At 40.3% G+C, this 17,494-nt stretch overlaps 3 protein-coding genes across 3 annotated transcripts; 1 reads left to right on the forward strand and 2 right to left on the reverse strand.

Moving 5' to 3' along the window:
* Positions 1–40: 40 nt before the first annotated feature.
* On the reverse strand, positions 41–2,105 carry LOC141814264 (uncharacterized). Its single transcript, XM_074702202.1, has 2 exons — positions 951–2,105; positions 41–879 (listed from the first exon to the last, which is right to left on the reverse strand). The coding sequence occupies exons 1-2, from the start codon at positions 1,926–1,928 to the stop codon at positions 130–132; spliced, it is 1,728 nt and encodes a 575-aa protein (XP_074558303.1). The 5' UTR covers positions 1,929–2,105; the 3' UTR covers positions 41–129.
* Positions 2,106–3,837: 1,732 nt separating this feature from the next.
* LOC141815381 (ferredoxin-thioredoxin reductase, variable chain-like) lies at positions 3,838–4,713 on the reverse strand. Its single transcript, XM_074703331.1, has one exon. It carries the CDS (start codon positions 4,661–4,663, stop codon positions 4,199–4,201), a length of 465 nt encoding a protein of 154 aa, XP_074559432.1. The 5' UTR covers positions 4,664–4,713; the 3' UTR covers positions 3,838–4,198.
* An 8,824-nt stretch (positions 4,714–13,537) lies between these two features.
* LOC141815309 (ethylene-responsive transcription factor ERF054-like) lies at positions 13,538–15,426 on the forward strand. The gene has a single exon (XM_074703243.1). The coding sequence runs from the start codon at positions 13,688–13,690 to the stop codon at positions 14,921–14,923; it is 1,236 nt and encodes a 411-aa protein (XP_074559344.1). The 5' UTR covers positions 13,538–13,687; the 3' UTR covers positions 14,924–15,426.
* Positions 15,427–17,494: the final 2,068 nt, after the last annotated feature.

Consider the following 17,494-nt stretch of genomic DNA (forward strand, 5'->3'; position numbering starts at 1 on the left):
ATAATTAACACTAACAAGAAAACAACATGCTACATCTAACAATCCTTGCAAACAACAAAAGAGAATTACACATATGTGAAAGCAAATCCTCTTGCCGTCACCATGCCAAAATGTTCTTTGAGTTCCACATTACAAGCTCACAGCAACAGGTGTAGCAGCAGAGCAGGCCCTGCCACTGCCTCTGTGAATCTGTTGATTCCGTCGATAGAATTCCCTCCTCTTCTCGTTCGGCGTCGCCGGCGCCACCCTTCCGCCGCCGCCGCTCCTCGATGTCACAGCCGGTGGCTGACACTGGCTCACGGGGTGGTGGCTACTACTCGCGGGGCTCAGCTGCTGGTCGCTGCTCGATTTCGAAATGGAATCGATGGAATTGAGCTCCGGGTACTCGTGGCTGACGAAGCTGTTGCTTCCTGCCGATTCCTGCGGCTCGATGGACTCCAGTGCGACTGGCACCGGTTTGAGAGGCAAGTAGCAGCTCCTCGACTCGGAGGTGGTGGTGGAGTTGAGGTCGGCCACGGCCTCGAGGATGGAACAGGCCTTGGAGATGCAGGCCGGGAGGGAGACCGCCATGTCAGGGTGCTGCTGGTTGTAGGCCTGGATGTCCTCCAGAAGGCCGAGAGCTTGGTCGAGGTCCCTGGAGGATCGCCGGGAGGATCTGCTTCTGGTGATGGTCCTTGGGATTTGACTCTCGAGCTTTGAGGAGGATGCTCTATCCGTGGGAGCATCTGCTGCTGTAGATTCTATTGGTGGTTGAGATTCTGGTACGGAGTGGGTGATCAGATTGTTGTTGTTCTTGGGCGCCGTCGTCGTGTGCTCTGTTTTATCGCCTCTGCTTCTCTGCGACAGTCTGCTTCCCTCGCCTTCATTTTCGCTGAATTTCTGTGGAACGAATCAAGTTATGAACAGGTAAATTGATGAGACTATTGGGGTGCATCGCATTGATCGCTAACCTGAGATCGGAAATGGATAGGTTTATTTTGGATTCCTTCCTCGCCTTCTCTTGTCTTCTGAATCTTGTTGAAGTTGCCGCCGGCATTCTGGTTCGTTCTCGGGCAGTTCTCGTCGAGCTCCGCCATGGGATTCCGTCGGAACGGCGACTGGTCCGCCTTCCTCGATGAGCTCCGGCTGAGGCACGGCGGTTGCTGGGGGCAAGCATTCTCGTTGAGAATCCGAGCATTAGTCGCCGGTGAACGTGACCTGGGCGACGCAGTTCTCGCCGCTACCATCTCGCCGCCGCTTCCTCTGCCGTTGTTGCCCCTCCGGTTGAGTCCCCTGCCATTTTCACGAGAAGAAGGCGGCACGGCCACCATCTTTGCAGGTTGCTTCGACCTCTCAGAGACGGCGGACGAAGCAGGAACAATGTCAGACCGCCGACCGGGCGATCGGCTCACTCTCCGCCCTCCTCCGCCGCTGCCCCGCTCCCTGCTCCCCGAACGTTCTCGGCCAGGGGTTCTCCGGCAAGGGGAAGGTCGGGAGACCGTCTTCATCTCCCCCCACTCCTCCTGATCCCTCTCCTCGTTATCAAAATCAAAGCTCCTCTTCGACCCAGAGTACTTTCGGTAGCCAATTCCACTCTCGCTGCCGGCCGCAACCTTCCCCGACGAACTACGGCTGAGGCGGCCGCATTGGATCAGAATGGCCTCGACTTCCTCCTTGGTGCAGCTCGAGGTCCTGAAGTTGGCCGTCGGCACCGGCACAGTCGCAACTGGCGCGTTAACGGCCTCAAAGACCACTTCTCTGCTAGCCTTCTTCGTTGGCGTCTCGCCCCTGTTCTCCTTCTCACCGGCGGCGGCAGTACTCTTGTTGGCGTTATGGGTTATGACGAATACTTGCTTTTTCTCAGCGGGCGGAGCTTCTACCACCGCCGACTCGGGAGGCTGCTTCTCCGGCGTCAAGGCCACCTCCTTCTTGCTGAAGCAGAGGCCCATGGGGCTAACAATGGAGAAGAGAAAAAAAAAAAGGTGGAGCAAAAGAGTACCAAAGAAGGTCTTTTGGAAGTCGCTTCTTATTAGTAGACAAAATGGAGAAGGATTTCAAATTTTGCGGGCGGGCGGGACGGCGATGTAGCCGTTAGATGTGGCAGTATCCAACGGTACACAATGCAAAGATTCTCGTAATCTATGCGCTGGATTTGTACGGGGGTGGGGGGATCTTTGAAACGGCTATGTGGATTATGGAAATCCAACGTGTCTCCCTGCCATTTTGCTCGCTGTCGAGGTGCTTGCAGAAGAAAAGACAGTGGGGCCAGTTAAATGGTAAAATGAGCCGTTGGGCTGACATTCTGCCACATCAACAAACTTTGCAGCAAATGAATAATAATAACTCAACAGGTGAATAAACTAGTTACCAAAGTTTAAATGCTATAATAGATTAGACAAACATTATAAATCTAAACATACTTTAGTAAAAGATGAAATCTGTGCAGAGTAAAAAATAGGTGATAAATAAGATAATAATCTTATATTTGCACATAAGAGACCTGGTCTCTACTTTTGCAGCAAATCAGCTAGTTCATCATCATTCAACGAACTGGAAGAATAACTAGTCAAATCTTCTGCTTTAACTGGATACTTTGCAACAACAAAACACAGTAAAAGCATCTACAAAAATTTGGATGGAAGGGAGCATGAAGAACTGATTGAAGACAATCAGCATAAGTTTAAAACAAATATGAATTGCTTTGTAGCTCACAGATATAGAATGAATGTCTATCATATGCAAGGATCTTCAAGCTTATATATGTACAGAAACTTAAATGTCAAACTACAGCAATGTGATGTTTCTTGGCTAAACAATGTACGACTTACAATCTAATCAGCAATCATCAAGACTAAGCATAAGCATGAAAGGGTTGAAGTTGAGGACTATCAAGAGGATAGTTGAAGATGTCTTAACAAAGCAAAAATGATATGCAGATTAACCACTAAAAAGGCTTGTACAAGTGTTGTTGTTCTCTCTCACACACCACACACACACACACAAAAAAAAAATCTAGGCACATGATCTCAGAGAAATTAAGTTATAATGAGCAAAGCAAGCATTCAACATTCCACATTCAAACAACACACTGTGTATGCTTTTCTAGAAAATTTAGTGAGTGCACTTCAGCTGATATTTCATGTCATGACAGTATATGCAACAAAATGAAATTGAATTTTAATGCTTTTTTTTTTAAAAAAAAGGGAATATTTTGGATTGGAAATACTAGGATAACAAAGATATTTACTTTGGTGCAGTTTCTAAATGAAACCTACAGAGGATATCATGATAAAGCATCCCAAAGAATATTTAAATACTAAGAAATTGAATCTCTTTCCAAAAAAAAAAAAAAGGAGCATTACTTCTGAGTAACATATAGTCAGCTATGACTAAGAATCATCATGGTAATTTCCAGCACAGACAACAACAGTGGTGAGTCATTTGTACTTCATATACTTAAGGATCCACTAAAACTGAAATTAGAGAGTTCATTCTTGATTCCATTACAATCTGAAATCTTTCTCAACTAAGAGCCTGATATAATCATACATGAAGATTCACAGTGTACTTTATCAAAGTTTCCCTATGCATTTAACTCTGTAACATGCAAGGTTTGACCATCTTGATGACTGTAACCTGTTTTTTCACTAATTGAGCAACAAAATAAAGATAGATCCTCAAACTTTACAATATAGTAGGTGGAACAAAACCTACAATTTTAGGCAGTTTGATGTAGAGAGTTCTCCAAGCACAAGAAAGAGAAATACCCAAGATGAAACAATCGACAGGAATTTACACTTTCAGAAGCACAACAAGGATAGCTACAGTCCGAGCACTTAGATTTCTTCAAAACAGATTGATTTACAATGCCACAGGCCCACAACCAAGGTGTTTATTCATAGAGGAAATACATATTCCAGGCAAAATGATATTATCAATCATAGACGAGGAAAGGAATCAAAACAATCACTCAACAACTATGAGCAGTTCAAGAGGAAAGACGGAGAAAATTCAGAAACTTACTTCATAGCATCTTCTAGCTCACCTTTTCTGTTTTTTCGTAATAAAATTTCAGCATCCAAAAACACAAATTTACAGGATAATTTTTATGGTATCATGGTAAAGCTATAGTAAAGTATTTGCCTGTTCCACCGAAGCATCTTCCTTCTCACAAACATGAAATCTCTATCTTTTTTAGACCGAAATTCAAATCCTCGGTTCAATCCAGGTACTGGAACTCATCCTCCTTGAGATGAGAGATGAACTTGACTGGGCGAGTTTGCCCTTCGACCTCGATTTGGAATTCAACCTTGAACGGGAGATTGGAGGAGATCCTTTTCCCTTTCCAAATCCCAACATACTGCTTGATCACCCCTTCCAGGCCCTCGAGATCCAGATCGGGCGCCTTCTGCACGTGGCAAACCTTCAGCGGCACGGAGACCCGAACTCTTTTCCCGATCTTAGCCGCCGCACGCTGCTCCTCCTCCTCTATCTCGGAAGAGGAGGAGATGTCGGCGGAGAGGACGGCCTGGCACGTGACACGGTATCTAACCCTAAAAGGTAGGACGATCGCAGCGGGGCGGCGGGCTGACAAAGAGGGTAAAGAGAGAGGCGCGATTGGGGCGACGGAGGGAAGGGAGCGGAGGAAGAGGGGAGCGGTGGCGGCGGTCGCCGCCATCGGCATTATTGGCAATTCGATCTCGAATAGGTCGAGCGCGGTGAACAAGAGCAAGCGGAAAAAGGTATCCTTTAATTCGTGCCAACTAAACTTGCTTATGAATTGAGAGATGATCTTTGTCATAATAGATTTTCGTCATAAATTTATGACGAAAATTTGGACCGTTTGATTTTAAAATAGAAGATTAAATCTAAGTCATCGCAATCATTCATTCAATTTACGACCTAAATTTAATCTAAACTTTAAAATCGAACGGTCCAAATTTTCGTCACAAAATTTGTGACGGAATCTGTTGTGACAAATAGCTTTATTTTTATGAATTTACCCAAATTATATCATTAAAAACTTATTCAAAAAAATCTAAATAATTTGTTTTATATAATGAAACATCCAAAATTTACAATCTAGCTAATCTAAAAAATAATCGATCTAATCACATAAAAATTTTCTATCAATCATCAAACTAAATTCTAAATAAACTATCCATTATATATATAGGTGAAAACTAGAATCCATGATCAAAAGTGAATAAGAGATACTTATTAGCAGAAAAATGAGTAGCAAGAAAAATAGAAGAAAATAGGGGAGAAAGGGTACATGATTTTGTGCACCTTCTCTTTACAATAACTCACAGCTTCACAAGGTGAGAGATCCGGAAACAATACATCTGCTTCCCATCTGTCCCCGGGGCAATGGTGCAACGGTAGGACATCCGGATTGTGACCCAGGGATCCGCGATTCGATCTCTAGCTATGGCGTATTTGTAAGAATTTTCTTCCAAATGGAAAAAGCAATTAAAAGGATACTGGACATCTGGATTGACCGCCGTATGCGTTTCCTGATTTACCCTGGTGGTCGGTGGAAAACTTCCGTGGGATCAGACCGGTCATCCCAGTGATTGAGTCCATGAGACTGACTGAGATTTATCATTTTTTTTTTACATAAATTATCGAATCACATAATCATACTCTGAAATAAGAGCGCACGAGAGTGTACCTCATTTCATAATGTACAAGCAGCCTAAAAACAAAACAAGACGCAAGGGACAAATGATCACATGCTTAGGAAATGCATCGAGCCAATGTATATGCAAAGCACATGGGCATATACAAGGTTATTTAATTGGAAGCACATACAATTCTATTTAATTGGAAACGTTGATTCACCTTATTGTTTGCCATAATTGGAAGCATAAACTTGAATAGCTCCACAAATGTCGCAACAAAATGAAGTTTCTTCGTTGTCATATGAGCAAACTGGACACAGCCACATTCCATGCTTGCTGGCATCCTTACCAAGCTGAGATGCCACATCTGTTCCAAGTAGTAATATGTAAACCAAACAAGAAATATTTGGAGAATGAAATTAATATAAGGAAGGTAGTTGGAAGCAAAATGCAACATTGTGGTAAAATAACTAAAACAGATGCTTGAAAAAGTGATCCAAAATATTGGAATAAATGACACTTACCATCTTCATCCTAGCCATCACCTTTTACTTCATGATCGTAATCATAATCATCATAATTGTCATATCCATCATCATAATTGACTTTTCGAGGCATTTCCCTGAAAGACAAATAAGCAAATTCAAACTGGTGAAAGAATGTTATAGCTCCAAGCCAAATAAACATACCAACAATGGAAGCCCAAGGAAGGGATTATTCATAAGCTTTACCAATGATAAATCTCCTAGAGAAGGGATGCAAAGGAAGCGCTTCAGTATTCACTCTGAACAGCATATGAGTGGTAAAAGATACAGTAGGCTTTTGTTTAAGTAGAAAGCATGGTTTGACTCATCCTTAACTCTACCAACAGTGGGAAAGCACATAACTAGTTGAAGGTATCTTAAGATGCTTCCATAGTAGACAAGTATATAAAAGGCAAAGTAGAATTAAAAAGGTAAGGCTAAGAACATGAAGGCAGCTGATATAAGGAGCATGAAAAAAAAAACTTGACCAGCAATAAGTAGAATTATGAAAAACGAACATCATCATTCAGATAGCAACAGAGGTATTTGTCCAGTTTTACCTTTGTTAGAAAAGGGGACTGGAGAAAGTAGGTCCAACCCACACTTTGTACAAGACTAATTCTTCAGGTACAAAGAATACCATGCATAACTACCACAATTTTCAGTGAAAGTAGCTAGGAACAAGAAATTCTTTAAGGAAAGTATCATATAAGATAATTGACTCTTCAAATAAAAGAGAATTTCAAAATCAGGAAGGAAACCATGTTTTCCTGAATAATGAAAATGAAACCCAAATCTTTCACAAAGCATGATAAAAACGAAATTAGGTACTGGTTCAACAGCATGAAACATGGGTAAAACAGATTAATGGAGCTTTTAAGGCACATGACCTTCAAATATCAACCCTTGACTATAGACAACTGAATCTCCAAACAGCAAGTTTTTTCAACATAGCTTTTGTCATTTTGGTGTGAGGAGTTCACTGAATGATCTTTTAATTGCACATCCATCAAAACTTAGTACCCAAATCCATTGAGAATGTCCAACCATGTTCTCTGAAATTTGCTAACTTAATATCTATACAACTAAAAGGCTTACCTAGGTCTAACACCCAAAGGACACTGGCAAATAGAATTGTGCAAATATAACATAACCAACTACCATTTATAACAGATTGTCTGTGTGTGTGTGTGTTTGTATATGTGTGTGTGGATAAAACAGGAGGATGAAAAAAATTTAACCAATGCCACCTCACAAACACAAACAGCAATGATGCTATGGAAAAATAAGGCAAAATCCTGCTCGATCAGGGGCAATCACAAACCCGCAACGACAATGAGAAGCAGATAAATATGTCAAAGGCAAAGGGCATGGCAGACAGAGGAGCAACTATAACAGGAGGATGACAGGTAAGCTCTTTATGGTGCGATGCTTTATGATATGCACTATAAGTATCGAGTGATTCAGTAGCGTTTAAGAGGCTGGCCTATGAAAAGGTACTTACTCAATTTAGCACCAATTTTTGATATTTCAATAGATTTAACAATAACTTTTGCTTTTAACAAATCCATGCATGTTTTCTGAATTTTGTAGCAAAGTTTTAAACATTTTTACTTAACATATAATGTTACACTTTTTTGATAAATCGGATAAAGTCATATTTGCGAGCAATTAGGTGTAGCCTCAATAGATAGTAAAATGAGAGAAATAAGCATGTTCAAAGACACAGAGTAAATTAGCCAGAAGAGTTGCATATATTAGAGTTAAATGTGTGAAGGATACAGCAAGGCTAAAGAAAAAATCACTCAGTGTGATAAAAGATAATTAATTTGAATATTAATAATGAATTAGTTTTACATAAATATCAATGGGGAGATAAATTTCACGTAGTTCATCCCAAATATTTTGGATAATCATGCCTTGATGATGATGCAGTATCTCATATCATTCAATAATTTCAAACATCAGTAACTTCCACTTGCAACAGATTGAAGAATAATTATATCATTACCTACATTGGAAATCTACAGAAGTCTTGTATTTCTAAGATCGAATTTTACAAAAAAAAAATTTACAGCAAGAAAAGGAATCCAGAAAGATCGTCCCAATATCGCCGAAACGGAAGCATAACTGAGTTGATGAAAAATAAAGGGAAAGAGTATGAGATAAATCTTACCAGGAATAATCGTCAGACCGGTGCCACTTCAAGAATGCATACAGCGTCGGTGAAAAGGAAGAATGGGACAGGAACCCGCACGATCGGGCGCAATCGTAAGGCAACTGATCTTCGAGAACGGGAAAAACACACACACACAGAGGAAGTGTAGGCAGAGACCGTAGCTGTAGGAGGAGGAGCCCTCTCCTATCCACTGTTTAAGACTCGTATTTGTAAGTGGGCTGTAAACGGATACAGCATACTAACGGGCCAACCATAACCAAATGGGCCTGGTGGAGTCAGATTAATGAGCCAGCCCAACTCATATGAAGAGAAAATGTATATTATATATATATAAGTGATATCCTGCACACCTTAAAACACACGACTGTGTGCAATATCAGAATCAAAATGCTCAAAAGAATTTCGGATCTCTGAAATAGTAAATAATATCATTTTATATTTTTTATTTTCATTTTAATTTTTTTTATTTAATACTATAACCCAGCTCCTAAACTCTAAAAGGAAAATCTTAAATGATTTAATCATAATTTTAAAAAATAAATAAATAATAAATTTTAAATTTTTTTATGTTTAATATTATAATCCAATCCGTAAACCTAAAAGAAAATTCTTAAATGACTTAATCATAAGCTAAAAATTAAATAAATAATAAAAAAAATAAAATGATATTATTTACTGTTCTAAAAGTCAATAATTTTTTCTGGTGCCCTAATCTAATGTCACATACAATCACATATCTTAACGGATGCATACAGAATATCAATTATATATATATATAACAACAACAACATCCTATCATATTTTTTATTTCACAAATACTCTTATTCTGATATTATAGTAATTCTGATATGTAACAACTATGCTCATGGTTATTTTAACATATAGCAGTTATGATCATATATAGTTAATACAATATATTAAACTCATTGATTTATATTTTTGTTTTGATCAATAAAATGATCAAAATCATTTTAACTCGATCAAAATTAATTTAACACTACTATAGTAATTATGATCATAATTACTATAACTTATAGTAGTTATGGAAATAACTACAACAACGTGGAGCAAATTATAACAGTTATAATCATAACAAAAATATTCGAACCTAATAAAAAAATTACTACAAATTGAGTAAAATTTTATCAAAATATTTTTTTAATCAACTTATCAAAATTACTCGAACTTGATAAAGATTGCTTTAGTTTGATTTAAATTAATTTAACATTATTATAACTAACAACGGCAAGCAGGGGCGGCTCAAGCCTACGGGGGGCCCTAGGCGAATTTTTTTATAAAATTGATTGTTATTATTTTAAAAAATTTTCTCTCACCCTTTTTAATTCGGACTTGAAACCGACAATGGTGGGTTTAAAATTTTTTTAAAATAAATTAAAATATTAATTTAAAAAAAAATTATATAAAATTAAATTTTCTTGCTTTTTGAGATGCAAAATTATTAATTAAATTTTCATATTCACTGAAAGAATAAAGCAAAAGAAAAAAAAACTACCTGATCCGACGCAGGAACCAGGGCCCAATCAGCAGCAGCAAGCGAAATGGGGCGGCGACTGGCGAGAATGCTTGCTCGCTGCTTCGCGAGAAATTGGGCGGCGAGAATGCAAGAGAAACAACCGGATCCGACACCCAACCTTTCGCTCGTGCTTCGCGAGAAATGGGGCGGCGAGAATGCAAGAGAAACTACCGGATCCGACGGCCGACGCCCAACCTTTCGCTCGCTGCTTTGCGAGAAATGGGGCAGCGCTGCTTCGCGAGAAATGGGGGCTGCTTCGCGAGAAATGGGGTGGCGCTGCTTCACGAGAAATGGGCTACCGGATCCGACGGCCGACGCCCAACCTTTCGCTCGCTGCTTCGCGAGAAATGGGGCGGTGAGCCGGCGGTGCTTCGCGAGAAATGGGGCGGCGAGCCGGCGCTGCTTCGCGAGAAATGGGGCGGCGAGCCGGCGGTGCTTCACGAGAAATGAGGCGGCAAGCCGGCGCTGCTTCGCGAGAAATGGGGCGGCGAGCCGGCGCTGCTTCTCGAGAAATGGGATCCAACGCTCAGGACAGGGGAGATGATCAGATGAAGTCGCGGTTTCGCCTGCGTCGAAGGACAGGGGAGATGATTAGATGAAGTCGCGGTTTCTCCTGCGTCAAAGAACAAGGGAGATGAAGAGGCGATCGGGCCATCGGGGTTTTGAAGAGGCGAGATCGGCGAGAATGCGAAGGGACAGCGGATGCGGATCGGGGCTTTCTGGGTTAAATCCAATAATCCTACCCTCCTTTAACCCTAAATATCCTAACCAGTGGGCCCCAGTTAAAATTGGGCCCTAGGCACAGGTCTTACCGGCCTATGCCTAGAGCCGGGCCTGACGGCAAGTGCTACAATTATAATAATTATTATCATATTTTCTACAATAATATTAAATCCATTTTAACCAACTTAGTAAAAATAATATTTTAATATAACAGTAATTCATATATTATACATTTTGATTAATTTAGAGCAATTTTACATGCTATAATAATGAGTATTTCCAAAATAAAAGAATAATAAAGTGTTGTTTTGATTTTTTTTTAATTTATTTTTGATAAAAATGATAATGAGGGATACTTTGTTTATTTTTATAAAAAATGAAAATGAAGAACAAATTAAAATTCCTTATTTTATTTCCCTACATTTTTCCATTTTCGGTGATGTCAAAAAGTATACAATATATATTTTTGGTTATTTTGCAATAAACAATCCAACCTCCCCATTACGATTGACTTGATGTCGATAATTAATCATTAAACTACCCTTTCATCTCATCATCCTACGAAGCCTAGCTTTAGGGGCAGCATCTCTAGCCCATGATAAGCTTAATTAAGACTAATTAATTATTTGTCATCCCTAATTATCTTCTCCCTGCACTATCATTGATTTTGTCGTCGAGCCCAACGACATTAATTAATGAGCATGCGACAGAAGGTGTAATTAAGTTAATTATCTTTGTTTAACAAAGTATTATAACCCTCTAATCCCCCATTAATTCTCTAACCTTTTTATAATCCCTAAATTAATTAATACGTCGCATGGGGAAAGCTTTCCCGGCATGACGTGCATGAGGTGGGAGGGCGGTGGGCGGGCGGTTGACTTGTTCATTGTCATGATGGTGCCGGGCGGCTGGTCAGCCGAAAGACAGTGGATTTTTGGTAGTGACGTTGACTTTAATTTTTGCTCTTCCTTCCTCAATCATCATCGAGTCGCCATTGAATTAGATTAGATATTATTCATTGTTAAAAGCTAATTTAATCTGATTTAAAATACATTACATTCGAAAATATAAAATTTAGAAAGTCCACTAAATATGAGTATTTTCATTTTCATTTTCTTGTACTTCAAATCTGAGGATGCTAATGGCGGAGTCAAAATTATTCATTTACCCGGGTTGATCTCTACTTCTGGTTATTTTTATTTTCTTCTGTCGTTGATTCTTTGGGTTACTTTCCTTTTTTCCACTGGCGATTTTGTTAACCTTCCTTTTCTCAATGTGATCGGTTGTGGTCGGCTCCTTGGACTAAAGCCCGAGTAAATCAAAATGTGACTCCGCCCTTTAGCTAATTGTTCTCTAAACTTTGACTCGAGCTCATTTGGTCCGACAACGTCTCAAATTTAATAGTGAAAATTATTTTTAAATCAACATAGAGAAATATTAGCGTCAGCGGCCCTTCTAGAGTCGATAAAAGGGGCATGCATGATGGGGTGAATGGCTAGATTGTTATGGACAAAAATTAAAAGGACACTTCAAATTATATTTTTTAAAAAATAAAAGGTATGCTCCCCTAGATATTTTATTTCAAAAATATATTAATTTAGTATCAATGCTTATTATTTTTACTTTCAGCAGTATTACTATAGCAGTTACGATTAGTTATTGCTACAATATATCAGCGGCCCTCTAGAGTCGATAAAAGGGGCATGCATGATGAGGTGAATGGCAAGTCATGAGTTTCCACAATATTCAACCCTTAATTGTTACACCAGAAATGACATACGTTCACTGTCAAGGCTACCCCTAGGGTATTATTGCCACAATATATAACAACTACAAAGAATAATTGTATAACTATTTAAAAATAATTTTGATCAAATTAATAAATAATATTTTATTTAATAGCATTCGTGATTTAATATTTAGGATTCAAGGTTTTAGTATTTAACTATAAATGTGTAACAATTATCTAAGTAGCTGCGATAACTATGTAGTAATTACTATTTTAAAATGATTTTGATAAATTTAAAATAATTTTGATCAAGAATATTTTAATATAAAAGTGTTTCGTATGTAATAATTTTTTAATTAAAATGAAATAATCAATTTTTCATATTGGAGTAGCTACTAACAATACAGAATTTTTAATGAGACATCTTTTTATTGGTGATTTTCATAATTTGAAATGTCCTTTTGATTTTTATCTTTTTTTAATTGCAAGAGCGATAATAAAGTATGTTTTTTTTTAACTTCTAAAATCACAAAATGATCATCATAAGATCGAAACATAGCACGAGTAAGATTGTATCATCTTTCTCTAAATTTCATTGTCCATTTAGTTAATAATGTTGTGGCATTATGGATATAAATGTGATTATGTGTATTAGAGGCCATGATAACCTTAATCACGAAAACCATTTCGCTATCGATCTAAATAAACTATAGAGTGCCTTTGAGTTTAAGCAAAGTCATGTTGAAAGTGCCATTTTTTCCCTCAAAAATCGATAAAATAAAAATAAAAAGAAGTAAACGACGCCAACCATGTAAATTGAGACATAAGATGGCAAGTGACGTGGCAAATAGAGGAGAAGAGGTCATGTTTACTACCAAGGAAGCGAGAGAAGTTGAGAGCAAAGCGAAGATCATTCTCTCTTGTCCTTTCCAGGGAAATAAACACGGCCGGGGGAAACCTTTTCTCTCCTCCACTCTCCTTCCAAGTAAACACGGCCAAAGTCAGTGCCCCGCACAATTGAGCGCGTGGTCAGCGCCTGAGGGAATCACGAAGTCGACGTGTCACGTCCAGGTGCGCCGGCCGGGTCCACAGGCATGACAAGCAAAAAGATGTTGCGTGGCGGGGCCCGCCCACCGACTCTTCCTCGGAGGGCAAAAAAAAATATCTGCCTTCTGATCGTTTGTTCGGCTGCTTAAATCGCTGTCCGCGCTGCGTCACCAAGCACGCAAACAAGCGCTCCAAAAGCAACCACGACGCTTCTCGCCCCTTTGGCTTGGAGATCAAATCCCGTCTCCCCATTGGCGCGAGCACAATCGCCGCTCGCCGGCCGGTCGTCCGCTCTCTCAGCCATTTGGTCGAACGACTCGCGTTCAGTCTCTCTGCTTCGGCTCTTCCATGGAGCGGGCGGCCGGTTCGGGCATGGAAGGCGAGGAGAGGGGCGGCGGAGGGAGGAGGCAGAAGGGGAAGGCGCAGCAGCTCGCGGTGTCGCCGGAGGGAGCACGGGCGGCGTTTGAGAACGCTGGTCCGGCGTCGCCTCGACCGCTGAAGAAGATCAGGAGCCCCGATCGATTGGGTGGTTCTTCCAATCCGACCACGCCGGCTTCTTCGCTGAGGCCGATCTTTCCGTTCGCTTACGAGGACGCGCAGCTCCTTCCGAGCTCGACGGCACTGCGCCTCTCCAGTACCGGCCAGTTCCTTAAGCAGCAGATGATTTCCTTTTCGCAGGGTCGTCCGTACCCGATCGGCGGCCATCTGCCTTCTCCATTCATTTCGGCGGACGGAACCGCCACCGCGGCTGCTGCGGGACGGCAACAGCAGATGCACCAGGAGCAGCTACTCAACTACTGGAGTGAGGCGCTCAACCTGAGCCCCCGCGGCCACTTGGCGATTATGGGCCGCTTGGCGGGGCAAGAGACGGCGGCTCAGCGTGCGGCGTCGATTTACCCCGGTCTCTTCCGGGCGGCGCCAATGTTCTCCTCGCCTGCCCCCGCGCCGGCGAAGCTGTACCGCGGCGTGCGGCAGAGGCACTGGGGCAAATGGGTGGCGGAGATCCGCATGCCGAAGAACCGGACCCGCCTCTGGCTCGGCACCTTCGACACCGCCGAGGACGCCGCCCTCGCGTACGACCGCGAGGCATTCAGACTCAGGGGCGAGAACGCCCGGCTCAACTTCCCCAATCTCTTCCTCGGCAAGGGCAATTCCACTGCCTGCGGTAGTAGCAGCAAGGAAGCACCTTCTTGCTCCTCCTCCTCCTCCTCTGCTCCGGCTACTCCTGAAACACCCAAGCAACCCCCGCAACCACAAGCGCAATCCAACACTCCAGCACCTCCGGCTGCTGATCCAATTGCCGATACCCCCGCAAACTCCGATCCTGCTTCCGTGGTTGCTCCGGCGGCTGCGTTTCTTCCCGGCAACATGATTTGGGGAGATGCTGACGAAGCCTGGTTCAGCACTTGGGGCCCGGGGAGCCCTGTGTGGGACGACATCGACGGAGTCAACAGCCTTCTCTTCCCCTCCTCCCATCTCACCAGCATCGCCGAAACCGACATGGATTACCCGAACACCACTGTCCCTCCTCCTCCTTCCTCTGCCCCTTCTCACTCTCCTCCCTTTTTTACGTGGAAGGAGTGATCACTGCTCACGTCCTCTCCTCTCCTCCTCTCTCTTCTTCCACGCTTCAATCTTCATTCCGGAAATTAGACAAACACATGATGGTACATTAGAACAGTTCACAGATTGCAGAATTTTAATGGCGATCCGTGAAACTTACATTTGCAAGCGGAGGAGTATGATTTAGAGCATGCATTCCTCCTCACTGCTGCTTCTCTTCTTACATCCCAAGGGCCTTCCTGTTCTGGCTGCATTTTTTTCAGGCCACAGAAGAAAGGTCGCCTCTTGCTTCCCCATTTCATCTTTGATCATCTCTTCTGTTCACCAAGTTTAAGTTTTTAGATTTGATCATATCGTTTAGTTCAAAAATTAATCACACACAACTTGCATGGATGAATGTTTTAGAACTTAGACAATGTCCTCAGCATTTGCGCGTAGAAGAAGGTCATAAGAAATGGAGACAGTTTTGGGGTTCTCCTTTCATGTGCAGGGTTTGATATGCTTGTTAGGTAATAGTCAGAATCCTAAGCAATTTGGTAGTTGCTTATTCCACTGTTCTTGTCAATAATATATATATAGTTATATAGTTAAGATTATTTTTCTTTAAATTTGCTCATATTTAATGACAGTGGAAAGTGTAATATTTTTTCTTGTATGAATCTCTCTTGATGGAAGACACTAGTTTTATCAATTATAAGTATATCATATGCCCAATCTTGCAAAAAAAAAAAACCAATTCTTCTTTCTTTTGTGTGTGAACTTTCCTTATTGATTCAGTTCAAGATCAAGAATGAGATGACTCAATACAAATAATCATGATTGAATAATTTTGATTGGCTAGATACAAGTTAAGTCGGCTTTTAAGAGATTGATTTTCTTGGTCTGACTCCGTTCAGATTGGGCTTTAAGGGAGTTGGACTTCAAATGATTTAGATTTCAAAGAGTTGGCTTTCAAATATTGAGTGCGGAAATCTTTAAATAGATATATTGCTAACATTCACGGAAAAAGTTACAAGGGGCCAAGACAAATTTTGTCAGTTTCTCCGATATTCAAGTCAGACTTGAGAGGAAATGAAGAGAGTAAATACTAAAAATAGAAAATAAAATGAATTATTTCTCTTGATGTTGTAACTAATTATCTTTAAATAGAAAGTAAAAGAATGACTTTTGTTCTTAAAGACTACACCTATAATTTATCGAGAGTCACTTCTTTTGATGATTAACACTTCAACAACTGCATCCCTTGGTAATTAGTATTTCAACAACTGTTGAAGCTGAATTAGAAATGCTAATTTGGGGAACTAAACTTGGATGTGACTTGGATGACTACACCTATAATTTATCGAGAGGATGGTATTTCAACAACTGTTGAAGAACTAATTTGAACTAAACTTGGATGCGATTTGAATGAGAGATGGACTTGATGTCTTTCGTAGGTTGACTTGATCCAAACTCGGCATGACTTGACCCAAGTTCTTTGACTTAATTTGAGTTCGACTCGACTTTGACTGCCAACTTAATTTAATATTTGATTTAACTATGGGGTGCTAACTTTTCTCACCATATCACTCATAAACTAAGTCCTTAAATCTTTCAAAGAAAAAGCGTCAATCAACCAATATTATTTTTTGTATACCATCTTGATCTAACAACACAGGATCTCATTTCTCAAATGAAAAAAAAATCTATGAGTTCTCCTATCATGGACTCAAGGGCAGCGCCACCTTGTAAGTTACCTGGGCTATATAGCCCAGGGGCCTGATAACATCGAAGAAGAAAAAAACTTGAATTTACAGGCAACTGAAAGGAAGATTTAAAGGAACGAAGAAGATAGTTTGATGTATTACGTTGGTATAGTCCATAGTCCGGAATCAACTCGGACAAATCATTCGAGTTGGCTCTGCCATTGATGGACTAGAGTGCTTAAAACCTCTTACAAAAGACTCTCGATATAAACAACATTTGGGTCCTCAGTATCTTAAATTAGATATCTAATTTACATGGACATGGAGTATGCTTGCGATCATTAATTAATTATGAGTAATCATTTTGATTTACTATTTGATCACTCTCTTGCTCTGTAGAAGTCTCTTTCTTTCGAGTCATATTTTTCTAAAATCTTCTTAATATGATTTTTTATAGATATTTTGTAAAAGTTTTCTAATTGTTTGATCAAGTTGATTGTCAAACTTTTATTTGGGACAAGGACACCCTAATAAGCCCTTGACAACAAATATCTTTATAAACTAAATAAAAAATACTATGAATTATTAATTTTTTTTTTAAAAAAAAGATGAAATTAGCTATCCTAGCTGTTTCGCACGATGGACCCCACCACCATATAAATGGTTAAACTAAATAAAGGTACATGCATTTTGATTTTAAAAAATATACACGAAAAATATAATGATATTTAGTTAAGTTAAAATAAAAACACTTAATTGAACTAAATAAAGATGCACGTGAAAACTAAATAATGACACGTGTAAACTAGAAGTTTCCCTGTTATTCAAGTCAACTTGAGTGAATGACATTAATACATATTCAACAATTTGAATTAAAATTTTATGAAAATTAATAAAAAAGAGAATA

Source organism: Curcuma longa, chromosome 21 (assembly GCF_044706935.1).
Source record: "Curcuma longa cultivar G26 ecotype Majalengka, Jawa Barat chromosome 21, ITB_CL_G26_1.1, whole genome shotgun sequence".
Lineage (NCBI taxonomy): Eukaryota > Viridiplantae > Streptophyta > Magnoliopsida > Zingiberales > Zingiberaceae > Curcuma > Curcuma longa.

What these genes read in the sequence shown, in the direction of transcription:
- LOC141814264 (XM_074702202.1), bottom strand. Translation starts at nt 1,928, where the DNA reads ATGGGCCTCTGCTTCAGCAAGAAGGAGGTGGCCTTGACGCCGGAGAAG. An exon ending in CTATCCATTTCCGATCTCAG is followed by an intron (nt 880 to 950) that starts GTTAGCGATCAA and finishes TTCGTTCCACAG; the next exon opens with AAATTCAGCGAAAATGAAGG.
- LOC141815381 (XM_074703331.1), bottom strand. Translation starts at nt 4,663, where the DNA reads ATGCCGATGGCGGCGACCGCCGCCACCGCTCCCCTCTTCCTCCGCTCC.
- LOC141815309 (XM_074703243.1), top strand. Translation starts at nt 13,688, where the DNA reads ATGGAGCGGGCGGCCGGTTCGGGCATGGAAGGCGAGGAGAGGGGCGGC.